Source organism: Micropterus salmoides, unplaced genomic scaffold (genome assembly GCF_014851395.1).
Source record: "Micropterus salmoides isolate LMB-PRFRI ecotype aquatic unplaced genomic scaffold, ASM1485139v1 Ms_hic_scaffold_14, whole genome shotgun sequence".
NCBI classification, from domain to species: domain Eukaryota; kingdom Metazoa; phylum Chordata; class Actinopteri; order Centrarchiformes; family Centrarchidae; genus Micropterus; species Micropterus salmoides.
The window spans coordinates 28,612,154-28,638,286 of NW_024040485.1; the positions used below are offsets into that span (position 1 = coordinate 28,612,154).

The 26,133-nt window shown below is 39.6% G+C and overlaps 1 protein-coding gene across 1 annotated transcript; it reads right to left on the reverse strand.

Moving 5' to 3' along the window:
* Nucleotides 1–11,419: 11,419 nt before the first annotated feature.
* On the reverse strand, nt 11,420–25,886 carry LOC119902574 (cysteine-rich secretory protein LCCL domain-containing 1-like). Its single transcript, XM_038718865.1, has 15 exons — nt 25,638–25,886; nt 24,678–24,987; nt 17,632–17,750; nt 16,734–16,866; nt 16,251–16,366; nt 15,518–15,618; nt 15,087–15,251; nt 14,915–14,975; nt 14,714–14,780; nt 14,448–14,578; nt 14,251–14,294; nt 14,070–14,142; nt 13,859–13,928; nt 13,053–13,186; nt 11,420–12,834 (listed from the first exon to the last, which is right to left on the reverse strand). Exons 2-15 carry the CDS (start codon nt 24,942–24,944, stop codon nt 12,783–12,785), a joined length of 1,533 nt encoding a protein of 510 aa, XP_038574793.1. The 5' UTR covers nt 24,945–24,987; nt 25,638–25,886; the 3' UTR covers nt 11,420–12,782.
* Nucleotides 25,887–26,133: the final 247 nt, after the last annotated feature.

Here is a 26,133-nt window from a genome sequence, read left to right on the forward strand (position 1 = left end):
CCCCACTCATACATTTTATCATCAAATACTTATTCAAAATAGTGTTAAAATATCTTCTCGTCTTGTTCTCGTGACCGAAGTCTTTCATCACACCTATGTTCAGACCTTATGTCACCAGCTGTTTTCAACACAAAGTGACGCACTTGCTGTTGCATACAGTAGGCCTACTGCGTATATTATTTCACCATCTGTAAACAAATATAGCCTAAGTAGTGAATGTGTGTTCGTGGGGATACGTGGTAAAGTGGGCTGGCGTGGCTACAGTGCCAGGGCTGAATTTTTGTCCCAGTCCGCCCCTGTTCAGGCTTGTGTTAGTTAGGCGTTACTACACCTGGCCGACCAGATAACTAACGTGGAGAAAAAACAGTTCTCAGTGTCTCAGTCTCAGTGACTTCAACAGAGCAAACCTCAGCCATGAACTCCCAAAGTACAGACAGCATGGTAATTGTCCCAGCAGGGACACTAACACACTGGACCACTGCTACGCTACATTAAGGAACGCCCTGTTGTAAAGAGTGTGAAAAGATGGACCTACGAGTCAACTTGGGACTGCAGGGGGCTACGCTGAGGCTACTCCGTCAATTTGACGCAGATGTATACATTGCACTTTACATCCTGCAATACCTCAACTCTCCAGGGACACATGCAAGGATCCTGTTCGTGGACTTCAGCTCAGCGTTCAACACCATCATCCCGGACATCCTCAGCACCAAACCCACCCAGCTCACTGTGCCGGCCTCCACCTATCAGTGGATCAGACTGACAGGAGTCAGCAGGTGAGGCTGGGGGAACATCACATCCAGCACCCGGAAAGCACCCAGCTTTTTTTAAAGCTTTTTTAAACTGGTTTGTAGAAAAGTAATAACCCAGGAAATAATGTGAATTCTACTTTTTATAAAATGGTTCCAATATGCAGTATGTCATGTCACGACTGTGCTATTATACTTCGAGGTGCAAGGAAGTATCAACAGGAAACTGCTCGGTTCTTCTGTAGGTAGTAATCCTTAGCCAGAAGCCACGTGTTACTTTTTCCACACCCCTTGTGTGCCATAGATTTTTTTTATCCAAAAAAGGTGGCTATGTTAACAAACAAGTTGTTGTTGTTGTTGTTGCTCACTGCTTCCCTGGCTTATCTTCCCAACTCTCACTTTATTTTTAGCTTTGTTTAGCTTTTCATTGCCTGCAACATACTGTATGTATTTAAGCTTAGTAAGACCATAGCCTTAGCTTTGCTTAGTTTATGATACTCTAATAGTCTATATTATTGTTTCTTAGTTTTGAATGGTTTATCTAAAACGTCCCTTAAATACTACAGAATAATTTCATTATTAAAATGCTGTATTTTGTAGTTCTGAGCTTTACTTCAGTGTTAAACTAGTGATAGCAACACCCCAAATTAAATTACTTAATTATGACACATCTGTGAAAGCAAACAAAGACAGTAATTTAATGGGGCATAACCACAACAATTATTTTCCAGTGTCAACAGTCACATCCCTGCATATTTACTTTGATTGATTGTTCAGTTTCCAGTCTCTTTGTATACCTTACAGAGGATTGGCTTTGTGTGTGTGTGTGTGTGTGTGTGTGTCTGAGAGAGAGAAGACCTACTTGTTCAGGCAAGTATTTAGTTAATGTAGTACATCATTATCTCCTTCTACTGTAATTTTTACTACTTTAATTTTGCTGCCTTTTTATTTAATCTTTATTCTATTTTATAACTTTATCTTTTCTGTATTTTTGTTTCTATTGTGTTTTTAATGGTATACTATAAAGCACTTTGGGAATACTAACAAATAAAAGTTATTATTATTATTTGTAGTAGTATTTGCTTGGCTCAAAATTTAGAGTGTTGCTTTCCTCAGTCCGTGACGCTTACTTTACTTTGGAGCGGTGAAAACTCCCTGCTGACTTAATGCTTCACGTGACTTTCTTTAGTGATTTTGTCTATGCCCCTGTTTCTTTGGCAGAAGAATCACGACATAGTTTAAACCTGCATCATATGATGATCAACTAAACTGAACCACAGTCATATGCATAGAGTGATCCTAAAAAAATGGGAATGTAGCAAACCATCTCATGCATCTTTAAAATCCAGGCTGCCCAGCTGTTTGACCAGATGTCTTTGTCCCGAGGCCTATTTCAAAACTGCTGAACCATTTAATATTTAATAAGAAATATAGTGTGCCATGAAATATAGAGACTAATGGACAGAACTGAGTTGTACAGTAGTGGAAGAAAACATGGCTGATGTTTAACCTGCAGAAACCTCTTCTAGTCTAATATGAGATCATCTCCAAGCCACAAAGACCACAAAAGAAAACTACTATTTGTTCTGCCTTGTTTAGAAAGTGGTGTTAAATGGAGCAGTGCATATTGTTTTTTTTACCAGCTCTGTAAAAGGCAATAGAGAGATGAGCTGAAGTCTGCATTCAGTTTTCATTCTTGTTGAGCCCTATTAGTCTGCCCCTGTAAGGCCAGCAGAGGGCGCTGTAGGTTCACAAGTTCTAAACATTTCCCATTTCAAGATGAATAGTAGAAAGAAATGTTCAGTCAATGTCCAACTTACATGGAAAGATATTCATAGTTTGTAAGCAACCAGTGGGGGAATGACTGCAAATAGGTTTTAGCAATGGTTCACAGCAGGAGGTAGTAATAAACAGATACATTTTTCAGTGGTTTGAGAACTTGTAACAAGTATCTGTTGAACTTTCCTTCTGCAAGGCACCCAATCACTATTTTGTGCTGGCCCTGACCTCCCTGTGAAATGTATGTGGAAATGCAAGTATATTTGCAAGTATGTAATATTATAGTGGTGTTTGGCACAATGCAAAAACCTCCAACCACCTTGCTTAAAAATGCCAAACATTTCTTTGCTGGAATCAGCTTATCGTTGGTGTGATATCACTTGGCTCATGGCTGAACTACCACAGCTTCTCCTGCATGGACAAAACTGCCATTTTATACTGCTCAGGTAGCTCAAGTGTGAATGTTGAAAAAAGGGAAAGTGAGAGAGTTAGAGGTGAAATCAAATCCCTTTAGCAAACAGCAAAAAGGTCAGTGCTGACGCAGACCAGGGAGCAGGCTGCCTTCCCTCAAGACTATATTCTTAAGTGGCTAGATTCTATTTGTAGCATTTTACCTGTTTACTGACTCCCCCACTCCAAAACCAGGTTACTGCGCAAACATACTGGATGGTTTATGACGACCTCTTGTGTCATCACATGGGGGATACATTTCAAGTGCCTGTACTGTGCTGTCGGACAGTCTCCTAATTTCTGTAATTATCTGATCTGAAAATCCAATTTCCAATCATGAATACTAATAGTAAATGAATTGCAGTGCTTTATTAAGATACCTGTTAAGACAAGTTGTTCTACATGAATTATTATTCATTATGGTTGTTTAGAATGACGCTTAGAGCTCTAAACAAAAACCTTTTGAAGTAATCGAAATCGCTTTGAACAGCAATGACACATAGGCACACACAAATAAAATATTAATAATCTAAGTGCAATTAATAAATAATAAATTGAACATGCTCTTCAATTTTAACCGTTTTCAAGTTCTCAAGCCACTTTCTTTTAAGCAGCATTAGTTAAATATACCTCAACTTAATAATAATAATGTTAGCTCGCATTCACGTTAGCAAAGCTATACTTTATTGAAAAAAACTTAGAGAGGGCCTACCTGTGGTGCCATTTCTCTGTGTGCTGGTTGGTGACCTACCTAGTTAGACTGCATTAATGTTACAGGAAGCGTGACATTTTGTGAGGTAGCATTTTAGCTAAATGGCTATCGAACAGTTATCCTAAACTAACACTTAACTGACAGCTAACTGACATGTTGCAGTATAATTTGATTTGTGCACAAATCTTGTGTTAACATTCTTCTTTCAAGTGCAGTAAAAAATTATTTTTTTTTTAAAGATTAAAACATAAAAGAGGGCTTCTAGCCTGGGTTTGCGCAAAAAGTTATATTTTTCAGACTGGTCAGTTCAGCCTTGTGGCTCTCCACCAACAAGTCAGGAAACTTCTTAAACAGAAAAGGATCTGTTTTCTTGTGAGGGCCCCAGGTTTGGACCCTCTCTTGTTCTTTGTATCTTGCTGTGTTCTGTCTCTTTAAAGGCTCATTCAGACTACACGACTTTCAGCGTCAGACGATGGCCGTGCTGTTCAGACAACACAACTTGGCCACAATCGTGGCGTTCACACTACGTAACTGATCGGTGACACGAAGTCACACATTACCTGAGCTGACAACGAATCTGTCCCCCGACGCTGGTCTCCAAACCACATTTTGTCAAGAAAACACACGGGAAATGTGAAGCGGGAAATGACACGAACCTACACACAAAACAGCTGTTGTTTGTTATTATAAAGATACCAATTATATAGACAAAAAATCTGTGTGCAAGAATGCATTAGCTCTCTCAGGTAGCAGGGATTGTCTGTGCTACAGCTGCCTGCTCTTATTGGCTGGATGTGGATGTCGAGTCGGGGAGTCGTTTTGATGCGTCCTTGAGTTGTTCACACAGCCCGACTGTCACCGAGGTCAACGACAGGCAAGTCAGGCTTAAAATCGTGTAAACTAGGCTTAATCCAGGTTCGTTGGTGTGAGATGCAACACACCTGAGCAAGCGGGGCTCAGGTAGCTATAAAGGATCCTGCTTGATGATTTGTCTGTCTCTTCTCTTTCTGTTCTCTTGGCCTGCCAAGTGTTTCATAGTGTTGAATCCATACACTCCGCTCACAAATACACTGCATACATACTGACCTGACAAACACCTATAATTGTATATTTTGCTTAATTTACTTATTAAAATATGTATTCTTTTCCGATTGTGTGGTTTCCCCTTTTGTCACTTACTGTTGAGCCAGGTTGTGACACTACACAAAACATTTAACCTGAAAAGATTCTTTTATTTTGGGTTCCTTATTGAACCTTTTTATAGGAGCATTTTTAAGAGTGTAGTTTTGTGAACAGTGCTATAAGGACACCAGTGTGGGCATATAATCCTTAAACCATATTATTTTACAATTTTAGCTTTTCATGTACAAATATGGGTATTTTGGACAAGTAGTATACTGTGTAGTAGCATTGAAGATCATTTACAGTAGCTACCTTGTCCCTACCCTCATCTTTTTTAGGGATATGCCCACTCTTCATACAGCAATGCCCAGAACACCCAGTAGTATTTTTGTTTATTTCGTCTCCCGCTTTCTCTCCTCGCTCTCGATCCTATTCACACACACATCCTCAGCAAAAACTGGATGTTCTTTCGTCATAGTGGATAAACCAAAACAACAAATGAATGAATTTCAAAACTATTAAGATGAAAATAGTCGTTGTTGTTGACGTGTGTACTCAGCCTGCCGTGAGCGACAGGGGGGCACCAGGCAAGCGTGGCCAGCAGTCAAACAACTATTTTTGGTACAAGTGGAAAATTTCATCGGGAATTTCTAAGGTGGTGGGGACCAACAGCAGAGGTTCAGGGGGTAAGACGAAAGTCTGTGAATCTTGTGGGACTGTGGGAAACAGTGACCCTCTGCCACACTCTGCTGGCACTGGAGGTCTGCATGTGGGTTACCAACAAAACAGGAGGAGAAGGAGAGCTGCCAAGCCCATAATTTGAGTTTGGGATCATATTTTGTGTGTGAGTGTGTTTGGCGTGTATGAGGTGCGGAGCCCTGGTGAAGCCAAAATTCACAATCCTGAAAATGCTTTCAAGCTGCAAAAAAAAAGAAGAAAGTTTTTGATGAAACAAGCAGTACAATCTTCACGGGTGAAGTAATGTCAACGATCTTCTTTATGGAAGCTTCTTGTCAGAACTGTGAAACAGTACCCAGAAGCACACTGGAGTCTTTGGTGAAAGTTAAAGGGTTTTATTTGTACTTGTACTGACTGACTGGAATGGTGGGGAAGAGGGGGGATCGGCTGGGTCCAGGTTCCGTTTGGAGAGGGAGATGTGGGGGAACTGGCTGGAGAGGCGAGGAGGGGGGATCGGGTGGCCGTGCGGACGGACTGGGGGGCAGGAATGAATTCCTGAAGACAGAGGAAAAGATTGCAATTAGAAGGCAGGTAAGCAAACACTGAATTAAACTAGACTGGAACAATAGGCTGGTGTGTGGCGTACTCTGAGGACACAATAATCCGGCAAGGAATGGAGATCTGGCCGGGTCTAAATAGTGTGCGGTGATTGTGGAATGCAGAGCAGGTGCCTGATGGGTAAATGACCATACCGAGGTGCCGGAGACCACGCCCACCAACTCCAGAAGAGCATCAAAAAGAAACACAGACAGACAAAAACAAAACCCACCAAGCACACACTGTGTCACCAGCCAGGGTCACGGTCAGGAGGTCGTGACACTACTTGAAATAAAACATACACAGATCACTCATCTTGAATCATGGGATGGATAGAGGAGAAAAACTTAGCTAAGTGGTATAGGAGATGAAGGATTGAGGCAGAGGAAAACTATTGGTGGAAAATGAGATATGAGGAGTATATGGAGTATGAATAAAATGTTCACTGAAGTTCTACGAACAAGCGTCACTATGACAAAACACCAACCATGTGGGAGCGCAATTCAGAAATTAAAACATTTCCCACCTCAATCTGTCAATCTGTCAAACGTTTATTACATCTGTAATTATTCACCTCAGATTTTTCAGATCGGTATTATAAAGTGTCATAGGAAAGGACTGCACACGGCTGAAAAGAATAAGAACAAGCACGGCAGGTTTTGAAGATACTGCATTGAACCCTGACCGTTAACTGTATGCAGTCCAGTAGAAGTGTTTCTTAAGGGAGTTTAGAAACAGAGAGAGATATCTGTCTTGGATATATTTCTGTCATCTGTCATCACGCACTAACTGGTAGAGTGAGAAAAGCATTATTCGGCAGTAACCCTGTTTCCTTCTGGAACCGCCCGTAGGCCATGGAAGGTGCCTGGTCTGTGCGTTTAGGGCTGTAGAACATGAGATTATTTTATTTAGCCCTGGATAATTGTCCACTTTGAGTGGTTTGTCACTGAAGAATAAGGCAGTGCTGTAATTTAGTATCTTCAGTGAAAAAAAAGGAGGTAGGATTTAGTTCAGCAAGCTAATCCAGTCGCAGGACAGTAACAGCAGAGAGAGGCAGCGTAACAGCAAATGTAAAAATATATAAAAACATTCATACAACAAAGCAATACAATCTGTAAATCAGGAACAAAAACCTATAGACGAAAACATAACTTGTGTTTATTTCAGGCTCAGTGAATATATTTTAATGGTTCCTCTCTGATGGAGTGCAGTAATTTATTACCCAGGAGTGGAACGTGGTATAGAAATGCTCTGCCATCAATAGATTGCCTAATTATGTTTGGGAAAGATTTAAGTTTAAGTGCTGCATGGAAAGGTAGCAGAAAATAATGGACCATTTTAAGCCAATATTATACCAGGTTTAGCTAAATGCATATTGTGCTGCATTCCCATGAGGTCAAAGCACTCAGACTAAGGCTGGTGAATACACTAGCCCCTTTAACTGCTTCGATACCTTTCCATATTTCTATCTCAATAGCTCTGCAAATTTCTAGCCACGCTAGAGACATGGCTCTGTGGATTGCAATTTGGTTGTTTAGTTCATCACTTTGGTGCAGAAATACCTTGTCAACTGATTGCCATGAAATTGTATACAGACATTCATGGTCCCCAGATGATGAAGCTTAGTGAATTTCTTTTAATGAAATGTTTCGACAGCTATTGGATGGATTTGGCAGAACATCTTACACAGACATTTAGGGCCCCTAGAGGATGAATCCTGATGATTTTGGTGATCCTTGACTTTTCATGTAGCGTCATCAGCAGGTTAAAGTTAAACTTATGAAATAGCTTTACATCTACAAGATGGGTTGGCACAAAAGTTTCTACAGACATTCATTGCTCCTAGATGGTGTATCCTAATGACTTTGGTGATACACTGACTTTTTCCTCAAGCAGGTTGACTTTTCTTTTTCTTCAATTGGCACCAACCTGATACCTACTGATTTATATGAATTGCAGGCTCATTATATCAATATGTCTATATTGTCTTTAAATTTGAGTAACCTATATGTTTATGAGTAAACTCAAAATAATCTTCGAGATCTAGTCAAACAGAATGAGGTACATTAAATGATTCTGTTAGGGTGAATGTGCTGAGCCTAACAGAGTCTAACCAAATATGATTTTGTGACTTTGAGAAGTTTCCAGATCTGTGTTGTGTCATGAGAAAGTAGAGTGAAACCATCCATAGTTATAAATACACCTCAATCCACAGAAATCCCAGCAAAGGGGAGATGATTACCATGTTTTGCCACCAAAACACAGCTGCTAACTATGTTAAAATAATAGCAAAGTCTAAATCTATGAGTGGTGGAGGGAAGTGCAACCACACACTCAAACACCAGCACACACACATCACTTCTCATCCTGTCTGCAGTGATTGTTAGCCCACATGCACAGTGTGTGTCCGCCCAGGAGTTAACCGCCCTAAGAGCCAGCTATAAAGCATGAGAGTGATTGCACGAGTCATATTTAGAAAGTATCTCACTTCTACACATGCCAGACACATGCAGAACTACACATTCATCCACAGAGGTGTATTCACACACACACACACACACACACATATGCACGCACACCAGTGTGTTTCAGGCATGACCAGCGGTGTCCAGATTTCATACATATCTCAAAAACCCTCATAATTGCTATGTCAACTTGACATTTCTGTATTTTACTGACCAACACACACAATCAAAAAGGTTTTATTGCTAAAACTGGTAACACAGGAGAGTGTTGTTAGACTTACACAAATACCAGCCATGACTAGTTATTCATTTGCTATGAAAAGACATACTACAGCTAAATGTTATAGATTATGTGTTCAAGGCCTGTAAAGAGCATCATTTAAAGAATCGTGAGATGACAGTTATAACTATAAGTGCAAAATATAGAACTAAAGTAGAACATTGAAGGTTTTGGCCCTGATGCCAATTTACTGAAGCATTTAATGTATGCAGTGGCTTGCTGAGAAGTGGAGCGGAGAGCACGTCCCCGAACTCGTGGGGGGTGCACTCAAAGATGCCATGGTCAAGGGGCAAAGTTTCCTTTCTTGTCAGTGGGGCCAGAATTCCTATAGCAGTGCACCTGGGCCCCTTCAAAAACTGCATACTCTGCCATGTTTCACAGAGGACAGAAACAGCTTGGAAGGGTTATGCATTGTTTTATACTGCTTTTCAATGTATGTCTGTTGTATAGGTGTTGTAAATTAGGGAACTGAGAAATGATTTTAAATACAACCTGTTATTTGGCCTTAATAGGATTGATCAGAACTAAAAAATGAACTCTAATTCTAATTTAAGTATAGTAGTAAATGCACTTTGTTGCTTTCCTTCACTGATGCATTTTAGGTTGTGTGAAATGGCTACCTGGAGTTTTGAAGTCACCTTCAAGACTCCTGGAGTTTTGAAGTCACCTTCAAGACTCCAGGAGTTTTAAAGGTGCTGGTAGTTTTTTACCTTTGGAAAGAGCCAGGCTAGCTGTTTCCCCCTGCTTCCAGTCTATCTACTAAGCTAAGCTAACTTTCTTCTGGCACCAGCTTCATATTTAACATACAGATATGAGAGGGAAATTGATCTTCCCATCCAACTCTCTGCAAGATATATTTCCCAAAATGTCAAACTATTCCTTTAAGTAAGAGACCAGTATCGTGAAAACCCCTGTAATACCTTTGCCTGATTGACAACAGTGTTGACTGACTGAAAAGCCTGTTTTAGTGCTATAATGGCCTACTTGGCTAAGTAGGTGGCCGCCTGTCTGACTGACAGATACGCTATGACGTAAAAACTGAATCTAATGCTGATGTAGTGCTGCCTGCCTACTCTAAATACTTGGATTAGCCTCTAATTTGCTGGCATGATGGCTGACTGACTGACAGGCTGGCTAACTGACTGGAGAAGTTCACAGGGGTCCTGTGCCAATGGCCACCTCTGCATCAGGGTCCTGTGAATTTTGACAGCACTACGATGCTTGCCTTTTTCTCCAGGAGACCTGGCACAAACTCAGTTAGCATATTTAATCATGGTTCATAGTTTCTTTTTGTGATGTGATACATTCAGGGAAAAGGGTCATATATAATTCAGAACCATGTCACTTATCTTATATGATGGCTAGTCTGGCCAGTATAGGCTATCTTTTAGTGATGAAAATGGTCAAAGATTTTCAATATTAGTACAATATAACAGGTCAAATATATATACAGTATATATACGACAAAACAAAAATGTTAATTTTTGTTTTTATATCCTTTTTATCCCCTCTCAGTCAGTTAATCCCAGTTTACTTTATTTAAACATTTTGCAAAGTAACTGTGAGTGTTTTTTCTGTGTCTGCCTTAAGTGGATGTGTGCACTCCTCCAAGACTGTGTGTGGCATTTCATGTGTGTTAAGGGATGAGTGATGGGGACTTTTTAGCTGGAGCCACATCTTTGCCCGTCCAGATGAAAGAACGGAAATGCATGCTGGGAAGTTTGGGAGATTAAGATCAACAAAACACAAAGTTGGCCTTTGTCTGTCCGTCTGCTGGCACAGCCAGTGGTCCTGAGCACTTAAACATCAGTTAACTCTCATCACCGACACTGAACTGAATAGTGGTATAAAACTTTGCAGGGACATACACAAACACAAGTAAGTGTTTAAGTATCTTGTTGATCCAAAATGAGGTGGAATACTTGAAAGGGTTAGGGTTTAACACAGAGTGCAGGGCAGCCTGGTGGCATTATAAGTGTTAATTTTCCTCAATGGACTTCAGTACTCTGACATTTCTTAAGACTTTTTTATTCCTGTAATGCAAAATGTTGTGAATCTTGAATTCAGAATCAGCACTTCTGAACTGAGTGATATTATGATATTAAATCATATGTTGGACTGACATGAGATGAATGGTTTATGTGTTTACGTTAGTTGGTAAACTCTAATGACATTTACTGCTGACCACTTTTTTACCCTTCACTTGAAACCTGCAAAGCCAACTGGTAGATAAGATCTCCTCTCTGGATGTGAAACAAGCAGTTTTCTCTTCCTCTGTGTTCCCTGAAGTTCCTGGAAACACCCACAGTTTTCTAGGAAGACATTTCACTTAAAAGTTTGATACGCAGCTGAATTTGAGACGTTGTTGAAATGTCAATGCACATATTCCTCAGGTTTTATGGACACTGCAGGGACTGATATTAAAATAGTGTGGCCACTCAACCATATGTCTACAACCATACGTCGGCAAAAACTGAAATCAAGTAATTTAATACAATATAAACTGAGGAGCAGAGTCAAGCCTGTAACTTGGGCTTTACAGAATATAGGTTAGGTATTTTCTGAGATATTAATCCTGAACAGAGAATATAGTTTATTGATTTTATTAAAATTACTTTTTGATACAATAAGAATACAAAAAAGAACACAAAAATGAAACAACTGAAGTATTTTAATTGTGATTCATGCCATGCACATTCCTGGCCAGCCAGGATCCATTTATATAAATCTATAAACAAAAGCTGGGAAATGCAGCATAAAATAAAACAATATGTTACATACACAATATTTACAAAAAAATTAATATACTAAAATTATGGTGGAATTTGTCCCTTATAAAAATTAAAGCTTGAGTGACAAATAAATGTCTTTCGTGCAGAATTAGTTTCAGCATCTACTGCTTATTGCTTGTTTGACTTTGTATGGCTGGCAGCGTGTTAGAAATGTAAATTAAAAAGGCAACAGTAGCAAGCATTTTATAGCAGTTATATAGTGTTCAATATTATTTACAATATTTTTATGTACAAAAATATACAATCTATATTTTACTGCCTGCATTTTTGCTATACTGTATATTACCACTATAATGAAAAGAAGTGATATATGGAGGCCCAAACCAGACCAAAAATCTAATCTGGGACGGGTTGAAGCCTCCTTAGTTTGTATAATCGTGAGAAAATATATAGTTTTACGTACTGCAGACAAGGTCAGATCACACGCATGAAAACAATCCCAGTGAAATAATAAATTCTGCTAATAGAAAATGAAATCCTGGTTGTTGAAAGATAATTGTGATTTTACGTCTGGTTTGGTCCTCCATAGCAATATACAAGACAGTGTATTAAACAAGTGTGATGGGCAACAAATGCCCACGGAGATAATTTAAGCTTGATCTGTCTGACCAAATAATAGTCCCACAAAATGTATAAACATATTTTATGACTCTGTATCTGACTGCTCCTTATTTAACTGGTGTATCTCTAAGTGCTAACTGATGCATCCTATATCTTAAATTACTTTGGTAAAACCTTTGATATGACAGTTTAACCTTAGAGTTTTGAAATTGTGGGAAGCATTTGGAGTGGTGCTACATCTGGTGGTGTATATTTAACTTTTAAGTATTAAAAAACATGATGTCATGAAATCATGGCAGCAAAAAATGCATCGCAGCCCAAATTGATTATTATGGTCAGTTGTAGAAATTTAGGTAAAGGACATCTGAGATCATCATTCACCAAAAATCCTTAAGCTATTATTGGACACACTCATGACCAAACTTAGAGGGGGAGCCTTGAATAAAGTCATGTTACACTTTTAGGGTCAGACGCTGTAAGGTTGAATTATTTACTGCAGGAATGAACGTAATTATTGGTTGTAAGATGGTAATGAGTGGGTTCGCTGGACGTGAAGTGGCCATGTTTGATGGTACTCTGTCCTTTGAGAGTGGTTTTTCAGATGACTGCAAACACTCTGAAGGCTTTTCCACCTGTTGGGTTCAGAAGGCTGGAAGAGGAAGAGCAGGGAGAGAACAGAGATGTGGTATATGCAGGTGTTTTTCACAGCACTGACAGGTTTTGATGTGGGGATGTATATTAATATTACTGCAGGTAAGAATTTGAACTCCAAACAAGGTCGATATCAAATAAAATGTACATAAAGAAGAATCTTGTCTGTTTGCCAGTTTTCATATATATGTACTTCATATTGCTTATGAACAATACCTCTCTGAGGTGATGCCATTCTGATAACTGCCACTGTACTGCTTCCTTTTGTCCACAGGCATCACATCAAGGTACCCTCCTGACTCATTCTGGATCACTCCAGCATGAATAGCTGCTCGGCAGATACTGGATTTCTGGAGGAAAGGCCAATTTGTGTTGACATGGTGTTACATCAAATCATTCATTTAAGAACAAAATCCTAAGAAGAATCTGTCCTGTTATCCAGAGAATGAATGCAGAGTTTGGATGGTGATTGGTGCCGACATTTGGCATCATCATACAAACATCAAAATTGTCCCTCTACTTTTGGTGACATAATAAATAGAGTCACAGTTTTGTTGTAGCTCAAAAAGCACGGGTGTCAATAACTATCTTCCATGGCATGGTATTGTTCGTTCTGGCTCACCGGTATGGAACAGAGCCATCATTAATTTGTTACACCTGTGCTTTTCCTGCAATAACAAATCAAAATGCTTGCTGTGAAAAAGGTCCATGTGGGGAAATAAGAGTGTCATAACGGGAAAACCATGAGCGTAATTAAGAACATTAATTAAGGCTGGATTTCGTTCGGGTTAAACTGTTAAAAGTCACCGATACTGTGCTTGCTGGTTTGGCTTGCAGCATTGATTGGATGGCTTACTTGGGAATTGACATGTTATCAAGCCATCATCAATGTTGTTAATTACACATGTGCTTTAATAGCTATGATAAGGTCAAATATCTGCTAATAAAAAGGTCTGTCGTGTTCAATAATAGCAATGAAAGACGTTGATGGCAAATTTAAGATGACTGATGCAAGAACTCACATCTGAGAAGTAGTTTGTCCCAATGACTCGGGCTTGACTGTCACGTAGACAGTTCCTGGGACAATACAACCTGAAGAAAAAGCCAGAGCTCACTTTAGGTCATATGATATTTTTAGTGCTTACAACGAACGAACTACAGCATGTTCTTACTGTCTTAAAGGTAGAGCTATATGGAGGCAGATTTAGGCAGTGATAAAGAACAGAAGGTTACCTGGGACAGTGTCGTACAGGTTTCTTGAAAGGGCAGAAAAGCGCCACGCTGGTATCGCATGTTACTGCCTTGACTAGGAGAGAAAAAGGCACAGCATAATGACCCTACAGTCTTTCTGTATACTAACAATGTGTTACTGTATCTGTATCCTCAAAGTGAAAAACGAGTGTATGCAGCTTACCAGGCACAGACTCTACTTTGAAGGAATTTGCGCTCCTGTTTTTCCTGTGAATTTAAAAATAACATGAAGTTATGGTCTGTGCTGTAAAGTCATGCATCATTAGTTGAACATCATCTATAAAGGAAATAAATATATATTCAAACTGTATTACACTCAACACTTTTTCATCAAAACTAAATACAGAGATTGATTCATACCCAATTGATTGAATACCATTCTTGTAAGACTTGGTGAAATGTTGTTTCCTGCCCAGTCTGGTTACATCCAGCCATCCTCCATCATTGTCAATAACACCAAAGTGTAATGCAGCTCCACACACACTGGATTGCTGCAGTAAAAGACAATGAATGTTAACGTACAGCAAGGTATAGCTAATAAGAAAGACTTACTTTATTACATGGTCCTATAAAACAGTAAACCATACAATATAATAAATATATAACTGTTCTTGGTAACCACTTACCATGTCATAATATCCAGTCCCAACTACTTTTCCAGGGCTGTCAAGGCAGCCAGGTGGACACTCATATCTATGGACAGGAACGACAGTAAAGTGAGAAACATAAGCGCATAATAATGCACTAATGTCGGAACTGTCCTGATAATTCCCATCCATCTTGGTACAAACATTTACCATAGCACCACCATATTCCTCAGCATTTACCTGTTACAGGTTGTTCCCTTGCACTGATCTCTCAGCTTAGTCTCACAATTGACCTGTTGGCCTAAAATTAAAAAGAAACAAACAAGAGCTTTTCACAGCCTCATTTTAAAAATAGTAATAATGTAATAATGTATATTCTGATGTGGTGTAGTATTATGGGAGCAGTCCTTACACATCTGCTCTGTGCTGACTCGGTTTCTCTCTAGGTTTTCATTGGGCGAGGGTTTTGGTGTCTGGGCCCTTGGTTGGGGCTGCCTGTCCCTTACTGGTTCCGTTTCAGGTTCAATGTAGTTGGTCTCCTCAATCTCAGGAGCTGGTCGCCTGTCAACACCCCCATCTGAAAACATGCGCACCACATTGCCATTGTGTTGTTCCCTAGCTTTTAACATTTTCTTTGGTTGATTTGGTTGTGTCAAAATAAATGTGGCAATCATTTTATTATGTGGAAATGCGACACTGGGCACATAAAAAACAATCTTGCCATGAAGAAATCAAGGCAGGATAGTGAGGAAAATTTCGATGGTCTACAATCGACAATTTTGGGAAGGTACAAAAGTATGTAAGGAGGTATGACAGAAAACGACAACTATGTCCCAAACCCACCTTTGTAGCAGAGATTGTCCCTGCAGCCTCCGCCATAGCTAGCTGGACAGGCAGAACAGGGAGTTCCATATTTGTACGGCGCATGACCCCACCAGTTGCCCCTGAAAAAAACAATTGCCATAGTTAACAAAAGGACCAGAGATTTGGTGTTTTCAATGAATCACTGTTCATGGATTTTGATAGACAATCTGATGTTTTGAATTCCTGTTGCTATGTTTTTGTTACTGCATTCATCTATGGCATGTCTCTACTTTGTCTAACAACGAATCAAAACTGTGTATTCTTTGGTTTAAACAGTCCTCCACAGAAACCTCACAAAATACCTGATTAGTTTTAGTGTGTATTTTTGGCAATTTATTTTATGATCTTGAAGTAGAAGATCTTGAGTCGTAGTAATGGCTAATGTAGCTCCAAGCCACTAGCCTCACGTAGCGATAAGAAGCAGGCTACAGAGGTCAGGTATGCTCACTTGTTTCTAACTCGATACCCCAGATTTTTTTTATCAACTACTGTACAAAAGGCTTTATACAACTTTTTTCACATATGCAGTAGTACTCCCAAAGACCTGTTAATAGAATCTGATGTATAAAATCAGTGGTCCTTTTAAGTACTGTTCATTATGTGTCTTGTTCGTATCTCTTGTTATTACCATGTAAAAAAAAAAAAATAATACATTTAGTTATGATGTCTGTCATTTTGAGGAGCACAAGGTATTAAAAAAGCAAAAACATACGGTGGAGAGTAGTTGCAGACCAGATAGACAGCTTTAGCCCAGATCATTCCCCACACGTTCATGTTGTAACACACATTGATAGCACAGCCAATACGATTGCTAGTCGCCCACACCAACTGAAAATTAAAATACACAAAGAAATTAAAGCGTTCAGTGGTCATCTCACATTACAATACATATGAGCTTGTAGTTGAATTTTCAAAACGCAGCAGTCGTCAATTGCTATTGTACTATCTGCAGTATAGCATGATTTTACATGACAGGACCATCCTTAATTCTATCATACTGACCTGACAGAAAGGAAAAATATTTCTTAAACCCACTGTACATCCACACAGGTGTATTTACTAATGCTTGGGTGTCTTCTTAGAGGTCTTCTCAGCCAGAATAACTCAAACTAATAATGCATAATAGATTTCTCTCAAATTTAATGTAGCTAACATCCGAAAATACTTTCAAAGCATTGAATAAAAAAGCCCTTACCTGAGTGTAGTGAGTACAGACTGGTCCTGAACATCTGAATGGGCAGTGTGGGTTACACTCCTGAGAGTATGGATAGCTGTAGTACCTCACTTCGTCATACCAGGCCTGGACATGGTAGGTAGGGGGGCGATCCCTAAAGTCACAGAAAATATGTTGTATACTGTATTCTTCACTATATTACCAAAAAACAACATGACAATAAATACATTGAAGGCATGTCAATAAATGTAGTATCATCTAATTTGTTGGTATCATCTATACACAGGCTGCTAAGCTGCCGTGTTGAAGTTTCCACGAGGAAAGCAGTCCAGCTGTTCCAGAGGAAAACAACAGAAAACTTACCACGGACCAATAAAGGCAAAAAGTCTTTTGTTTTCAACAGACCTTTTTCACAGCAGACATTTTAACACGTCTAAGCTGGAAAAGAACAGTTGTAATTGATAACATTAAGCAGGGCTGCAATCAATTAAGATGAGCCATTTCCATTCTCCTGGTATTGTGCATACTTGCTGACTGACATGGCTTTATGGGACATTTAATGGAACTCACCCATCATTGCTGTTAATAATTACACAGTTTGAGAAGCTTAATCAGAACACACCCACAATTTTAATTAGACATTTTCACAATCCCACAAATATTGATTAGAGCAGCTTTAAAGATACACAAAACACTACGAATACATTGAATTTAAACGAAGAACCACATTGTTTCCAGACCTCACAACTCAAAATTATTCTTAACAAAAGGCAGGTTTTTTGTGGTTAAAATTCATTTGATATTAAGCTGATGTTGAAAAGGATTTTGCACATTGTAAGAAACACTGTTATTCACATCAAAATACTGTTGTATAAAATTTAAGTGACGCACTTCCCTTCGCTACTTTGTACATACACACCTGCCCCAGTGCGCTCCAAGGTTTTGGCCTATTTGTGTTAACATGTGGCTCGGTCCATGTTCCCATCGGCATGTATGTGCCCAGTGCTCTGCGCTCCTCTCTAACTCATAATCCCATACCTGGAGAGCACATACATCAACAGAGAGAGAAAGAGAGAGAGAGACAGAGAGAGAGAGAATTATAAAGTAATATTACAAAAAATGATGATCAGTACAAGATATTCACAAAATGGAAAACTCTGGAGGCGGTAATAAAAAACAACCAAAACCCTCTAGATAACCCTGTAACAGAACAAGAATTAACAGAAGTCATACAGTCGCTGAAAGATAAAAAGGCTTTTGGTATTGATGGAGTCCTCAACGAAATGATCAAATACTCAGAAATCATAAAACCAGATTGGCTGTACTAAAAGTATTTAATACTATTTTAGCAACTGGAACTTTTCCAGACATATGGAACAAAGGTTTAACCCCAATTCATAAATCCGGAGAAAAATATGACCCAAATAACTACAGAGGAATATGTGTATCCAGTAACGTGGGAAAAATATTCTGCAACATCATTAATAAACGACTTGTCAACTTTCTTGATGACCACAATATTCTGCATAAATGCCAATTTGTTTTTTTACCAAATTGCCGCACAACAGACTATATATTTACCATCCTGACTTTATTTGATCAAGAATTAAATATTAAGAAAAGATAGGTATATGCCTATTTTGTTGACTTCCAAAAAGCCTTTGATTCCATCTGGCACGAGGGCCTTTTCTATAGGCTACTTGAAAGTGGGTTTGGACGAAAAAAATATGATTTGATTAAGAACATCTATACAAAAAGTGAATGTGTCATAAAGATTGCAAACAAACAAACAGCATTCTTCTCCAAGGGCCGGAGAGTGAGGCAGGGATGCAATCTCAGTCCAATTATCTTCAATCTATCAATGAATTTGCAAACCAATTAGAGAGTTCCACATCACCTGGCCTCATCCTGAACGACACAGTGATCAGAGCTCTGCTGTATGCAGATGACTTAGTGTTGCTTTCACCTACTAAAGAAGGTTTGCAGCAGCACCTTAACGTCCTGCAGAGAGTCTGTCAGACCTGGGCCCTGACAGCAAACACAGCAAAGACTAAGATAATGATCTTTGAGAAACAATACAGAAATCAGGTTACACACAATTTCGATTTATACACAACTAAATTATAACACACAAAAAACTACACTTACCTTGGCCTCAACATGGCTGTGAAAGATCTGAGGGACAAAGCAAGAAGAGCTTTCTATTCAATAAAAAGAAACATTAAAATCTATATTCCAATTGAAATCTGGGTTAAAGTTTTCCAGTTTGTACTAGAACCAATAATTCTATATGGTAGCGAAATCTGGGGGCCAAAACTTAATAATGAATTTGACAAATGGGACAAAACAATCATAGAAACTTTCCATACTGAGTTCTGTAAGAGCATCCTGCAGGTGCAGAGAAAAACACCTAATAACCTGTGGAGAGCAGAGCTCGGCCAATCCTAAACTTACTTACTAAAAATACACAAAAGATCAATTGAATTTTTTAAAATTTTTCACTTAAAATCAGTTAACCCCCAGACATACCATCACAAAGCCCTAAAATACCAGGAGCTGAAACCAGAGAAGAGTCCCCTCAGCCAGCTGGTCCTGAGGCTCTCTGCAGTAACAAGTCCCCAACAGCCTCAGGACAGCAACACAAACTCAAGCAGACCAAACCAAATTATCAACAAGCAGAAAGAAAAATATATTGAATACTGGAAAGAAACAACCAAAACACAAAGTAAATTACAATGTTATCTGACCCTAAAAAGAGAATTGACATTGGCAAATTACCTGAGCACAATAAAATGTCCTAAACTAAGAAAAACGTTGACAACATACAGACTGAGTAAACACAGCCTGGCCCAGTGTGACAGGTGACAGGTAGAGACAGAGCTGCACTTTAGAGAGAGAGAGAGAGAGAGAGAGAGAGAGAGAAAACACAGAGGTTCTTGGTTAAAAAGTTATTTGCCTCTGGAAAGATGAACTTTGAATCTCTGAAGGTCTGCTAGGATAAGTTGCTAATATTCTTTCTTTCAGTTGGCAGCTACAGCATCGGGTTCAGTAATATTATTTTTCTCTTGGGTTCCAGGTTAAATTCAATTTTAGAGCAGCTCTACCTCCAACATATGTTTGCAGACTTGAAAATCCCCCCTTGGATTACCCTCATGATTTAATTTGGCTAAGTGGTCACTTACTGTAGTTGTGGCTTTAATTGTAACAAGTACAATTTTGCAGGTGTCACGTCGTCCTCTTTGGGGAAACTAGCATAAACTCCACTGAATCTAATGTGAAGGTAATCTTACATACTTGAGGCAAAGAGTACCTGAAAGATGAACCTGCTTTACAGTGGCTGTACGCACGCCCGTCGCAAATTTAACACAGTATAGTGAAAACTACGCCGCCCCCATTAAACACACACATTCACTCCCTTACACACAGACACATACATGAGAGTGAAGGGAAACAGAGGTATCGCCACCACCACATCAACTTGCAGCTTTGTGCTACTATTCAATGTGGTTGTTTCATAGCTTGTTTCCAGTAAGTTTTGGTCTCATAGAACAAACTAAGAGAGAAAAAGCTGACCAAAACAGAGAGTCTCTGTTTGGGGGCTTGATGTTATCTTTACTGTAAAAACTTGACAAAATTAATCTCAATTGAAGTCAAATTACCTGAAAACTATTCACACAGCTCTTGTTTTGAACAAAGGAGGAAGGCAGACCATGGGTATAGCATTGAGAAATTCAAATGTTGCTGCAAAGTTAATTTACTGTTGACTTTGTTGGTGAGGGAGAAGAATAGGTACAGTGTGTTCTGCGGTTGGCATACTGTTTGGTTGCATTATGTCTGTCACATGGCTATCAAAACTAATAGGATAATGCTTTAGTGTGGAGTTGTAACTGCTTTGATTGACCACCATAATGGGTTCCATATGTGTGGTGAGGCTCACACACTGTGCACACTGTGGTGCTGCTTACTGTTCAGGCCTGATTGGAGAAGTGATATTTCGACTCTTGATTTCTTCGGCCACAATCCAGCTGTGGCTGCGATACCAACACTGAGGTGATTTTCTGCTCTAACTTCCTGGATGGTTGCCATGTGATAGTGTATTTTTCCATGATCATTATATTGTAGTTTTTAGGTAGAATTCTTATCATATTATCTTTTTTTCAAAACAACCTCAACAGTTCAGTGTGGGCTGCAGACATCACTTTAAAATATAATAATGATGGAAGTGTATTACTACTGGTACCGTCAACACGTACAATAAAATATGATCTAGGAAGGCAGGATTGAGTGAAAATTCATTTAACGGAGGGCCAAAAATTAAAAACTGCCCAACAATACTATGTGGAGTTTAATGGCAACAATCACTTCATCCTATCAGTTGAACCAACTATCAGTTGAACCAAAAGTCAAATTAAATCGAGCTACGTCTGGCAATTTCTATAACTTTCTGAAATTCACAAAGCAAATGGAAATATAGTCTATATTGAACCCCTAACCCGTATTATAAGGCAATATTGCCCACCTGCACAGCCCATGTGTCATTAGTTTTGAAGGCTATAATGAAATTCAAGTTCAACACAAAGCTTACACTGCAAACAATCTACAGAGGATACTACTGATCTCTGCCAGCTCATTATTCTCTCCATGTTCTTGTTATTCTTCACCCTCAATTATCCAGCAGAGAGGAAGATGGACTGCCCGCCAGCCTTTGGAGAAAGGTCATGGTAATAAGGACCAATCTCCTTTTGCATTCCAAAGAGCATTAAGTTCCCAAAATACAAAGCTGTTTAAAGCCATCTGCCAGACCACCTCTGCTACAGAGCTACGTGCAAGATGTGCAGTCTAACAGCAGAAGATTTAGGGTGAATGCTCAAGGTAGATCTCTGCAAAAAGAAAAACATTGAGGAAGAAAACAAAAAGCCATCCTCTGCTTTTGGAATTCAAAGTATGCAAAATGCTTAACCTAAATGCTTGTAATTCAACCTAAGGTACAGAAAGTGGTTGTGATTATGGGAACCTTTATAGAGGTCTCTATTTCTCAGGAAAATCTGCTGCGCAAGAAGTGACGTGCTTTAGATTAACAGACGCAACAGTGGTTTAGGCCATTTGCTTGATGGCTTTTGTATGAAATTAAGAAGTCAAAGCTGCAATGAAAGTGCAAGCCCTTTGGCCTCCAAATCCTGCAATATACCAAAACTAAATACTTTGCCCTCATCAGTTCCCTGCCTTACCACATCATTATCATCAGTAATAGTATCCCTTGCTCAAGAAACACTGGATTAGTGTACATAACATACATTTACACTTCAGTGCCCCTCATTTCAGACGGTGAGGCTCGACATGTATGAAATAGATTCACCACTGTGGCACCCCAAATGAGATGTGTGGAGGATCAAATAAAAGATAACATCTGCTTTGGCCAGGGTTGGAGTGAGCTGTGATGGATGGTGAGAGAGTGGAAGTGGAGGAGGGTGAAGAAAAGCCTGAGGGAAAGCTTGTGAAGCTGAAGATTGAGAAGGCAAAATAGCAAGGCAGGGAGAAAGAGAGTCAGCAGGAGGAGAAATAGATTGAGTAAAGAGACGCATAGCAGGAAGGGAGGGAGGGAGGGCAGGATGGTTGAGGTAGAGGGCAGGACAACACTGCGGGGGTGAAAGCTGGAAATGGGCCAGGGTCAGCGAGGGCGGGCAAGCAGCAGTCAGGAGCTGGAGCTGGCCAGATGGTGGCTTTGGTTTACAGATCTTGTTCTTTCCTTCCCTACATTGCTGTCTTTAGCTGACAGAGCTGAACTGGCAGAGTCAGAAAAATACTTTCCCCTGAGAAAAACTTGTGTGTTTTGTGTCAATCATCCCTGATTTGGCAAGACTCACCAGATATTGACCGGGGGGCACAATCACTATGATCTAGATTATTCATCCTGATTTATGGTTAGCTAGTTAAGCAAGCTAACAATTGTCTCCGACTGACTTTTTAATGTTTGCAAACTCATTTTAAAACAATAATCCTGCAAAATGGTCTTAACTATGCACTTGATTGCTACATATTTGATAATGTGCTAAAAGACTGAGGCTAAAGCAACATGTCCCATGCAGAAACCAGCATCCTCACTAGATGAAAAGATGGAATTAAAGAAATTGCATTCTTCTTGTATTACAGTATACAGCTAGTAAGTCGTAGGATTTTCAGTTTGATATGGAAAATGAGATAGTTCTAACCCTAGCCCTTTGTGGAAGCTATTCTTACATACTCTGCATATTTAAACAGTATGTATTGACTTTTTAGGAAAAGACATTTAGGATATGAACTAACCGACGTGTTTATGTTACGCCCCTGAAAAAGGGGAAATAGAAAATACGACACGGACACGATGTAGCCTCAGTCAAGTCCAATGTTGTAATGGACGAACGTAAGCCACACGTTCCGTACACAGGCTGAACGAGGCATGAGCAATCGCGAACAGATCCTCCAATCACAAACTAGTACTTAAAACTATACGTCAAAAAGAAAGTTAAACTTATGTAAACAATCAAACACTGCATATTGTTTTTTAAGATGCATTTCCCCAAATTGATATAGAAGTTAAATAAGAAAAACATTTTAAACATAGATTGTCTTTTTATCCTACTAACCTTTTTAGCCTCTTTTACCCGAAAAGCAATAGATTACTGATCTACAGATCATTGTATTTTAACTTTGTCCTGTTTTATAAAGGAATGAATTATCAGTTTTTACTCAAACAGTGCAATGATTCAAAGCATTCTAATTTTCCCTTTTTATGGACATTTTTAAGTATCTTTTAACTCCCATCAACCCAACTTATATCCTCCCATTCAATTTATTCAGTAAAACACCTTTTTGATCGTCCTTGCGTGCTCACTTAATGTACTCAGTATTACATCATTTTCATCATCCTTACATTTAGCGAACATAATGCCACAGAAGAACGAAACAGTTCCAAACAGAGCAATTATGTCTTTAAGCGAGGGGGACGCAGCAACAGCAGTGACACAGAGTTAAATGACTTATTCACAAAAGCTCAGATTACCATTATTTTTGGCCTAATACACTTTAGTAGTGACTACAACTCCCCCTATTGGTTATGTGTTATTCTCTCACTGTTTTTCATTTGTCATTACATTGACTAGATACTGACAGACAACAGTGGTAATTTAAAAAATTTTTGCTAGGAACAATTTAGGAGTCGCTGGATATTGGTAGGGTCATGTCACTATGGCCCCTTTCTAATTCTACACCCTTGTATCTTTGCTTGTGTGTTTTCGGTTTACCTGAATGCAGCAAAGAGCAACAGGTCGGACTGGAACCTGGACGGCTGTGGCAAGGACTCAGCTTTTGTACATGCTGTGCTCTAGCGGTTAGCTAACTGGCGTCCCCAGTTTCCCTGCTTGTTTGAGAGCTACACCCTATTGTGTTCCACCTGTGTCTAATCATTCTGCCCTTATATGCTCCACCTGTGTCCCTGGTTATCCTCACCTGTCTCTATATTAAAGTCAGTGTTTTCCCATTCTCATTTGTCAGATTGTCTTTGTCTCTTTTCGAGTGTTCCTGCCTGTCTCTTCGGATTTTGCCAGTCTCCTGTGTCTGCGTTATTGGATTTAATTTGGATACTTGGATTTTGGATTTTGCCTGCACCCTGTGGATTTGTTTGCCTCGTTATTTGGTCTGCTCTTCTGTGTTTTGGCCCTTATGTGCTTACACTATCCATGAGTTGTTCTCCCCTTTTTGTTAATTAATAAATTCACCAATATGACTGAACTTGCTCTGCATGTTTCTAGCATGACAGAATCTCTCCAGGAATTCTGACTCTTTAGCTCCAACTGTCCGTAACTAATACCGTTACTCTTTATTATTTTCAAATAACAGAAATGTATGCAAGGCTGGATTCTGTTTGTATTCCAGTGTGAAAAGATTTACCTACAGTACATGATAGACAGCTTTGTCCTCAGGACTTACCATGTACTCCATGTTGGAAGCAGGAGGGTGGACCTGACCCCGCAGCTTGTTGTGCAAGTCTAGAATGAGGTGCATGTCTCCCTCGCTGATGGCCCTCTTTCCTCTCGACCTGGCCCTCCACCATTCCTCAGCCTTATCCCTGTACTTGTCCAGGATGGACTCCAGTCTTGTGGAGTTGGTGAGGACCATAGCCAGGACAGTCTGGGTCAAACACAGGACCAAGCTTGCAGCTCTAACCCATCCCCGGAAAGGAAGAGACCTCTTCATGATGGGGCAAATGCTGCTGCTGAATGAAGAATGTTTTTATTGCCTGCAAAACAGGGAGGGCATGTTGAAGTAGAACAGCTTGATTTTGAATTTTAGCTTTATTCATTAAGACTATTTTCTGTAAAAACACAGTCTGCATGCAGATGTTTAAAATGTAATGATGCACTAGGCTCATTTTATGGCACTTTTTAAAGTTTAACAAAAACATGGACTCTGCATATTAAAATATACATCAGTGTTTATGTTAATTGTCTCCCTTCTTAGCAATGTACTTAAGCTACAGCATCTTTATGAAAGAGCCCAAAGACACCTTCCATCTATCCTCTGTCTCTGTTTAATAATGCAGTAATTATAGCGGGACTTCAAACAGTAAAGCTAATACAGCTTTCAGCAGTCTGAGTGCATCTGCAGGTCACTGCATCACTACACACAGTAGGACCAGTGTAAACGGACTTTTCACGTTACGTTACAGAGCAGGAGATTTAGTTACTGTGCTGTGCACTCCTTGCATTATTTTTATTTCTGTCTCTTAAATTTTCTTTTAATAAACCCTTCAAGAACTAAAACACTTAAGTCATATTTTTTTACACAAAAACTATGTCCACATAACATTAAATAAGAATCCTTTAAGACAAAGAGTGAGATAAGGTCGCTATAAATTCATTTGGGCAGTAATGTATAGTACAAGCTTACCTTTAAATTCCGCCAAACTATCTCCCAGGTGCAATATTCCAGATGTCAGAACTCCTCGAGCTTACTGCAGAGTGACACTTATCCAATCCAGGGAGCCTTTGATTCCATCCATCACACAAAATGAGTGCAGGCAGTCGGTTGTCTTTCAGACTGTACATTCACGCTGGAAGACACTCAGCTCAGAAATGTCTATAGGTACCTGTTGAATTCCTCAGGTCGCTCAGTGCGCTACTGGCTGCATGGGACCGCTGTTCATTTTGCGCTTATATGCCAAATTTAGCAACGCGCAACGCAGCGAACCACGCCTCCTCAAATCCTCTAGCTCCCCCCTACCGCACCCCACCTCCCACCTACACACACACACACACACACACACACACAGGCCGGCAGGGATCTGTTGGAACTCCAGGGTTGATATATTTGAGGAGGCACCTGATCACACTAGAAGTGACATGAAGGTAAACTTGTAGATGTTAGGACAGCGGCCCACTTGTGT

Bases quoted from the DNA above. Each gene is read 5' to 3' on its own strand.
- LOC119902574 (XM_038718865.1), bottom strand. From the start codon at position 24,944: ATGAAGAGGTCTCTTCCTTTCCGGGGATGGGTTAGAGCTGCAAGCTTG. The intron at 16,367-16,733 runs GTAAGGGCTTTT...TTTAATTTTCAG, and splicing joins TCTGTACTCACTACACTCAG to TTGGTGTGGGCGACTAGCAA. The intron at 12,835-13,052 runs GTATTGTTCATA...TTCCTCTTCCAG, and splicing joins AATGGCATCACCTCAGAGAG to CCTTCTGAACCCAACAGGTG.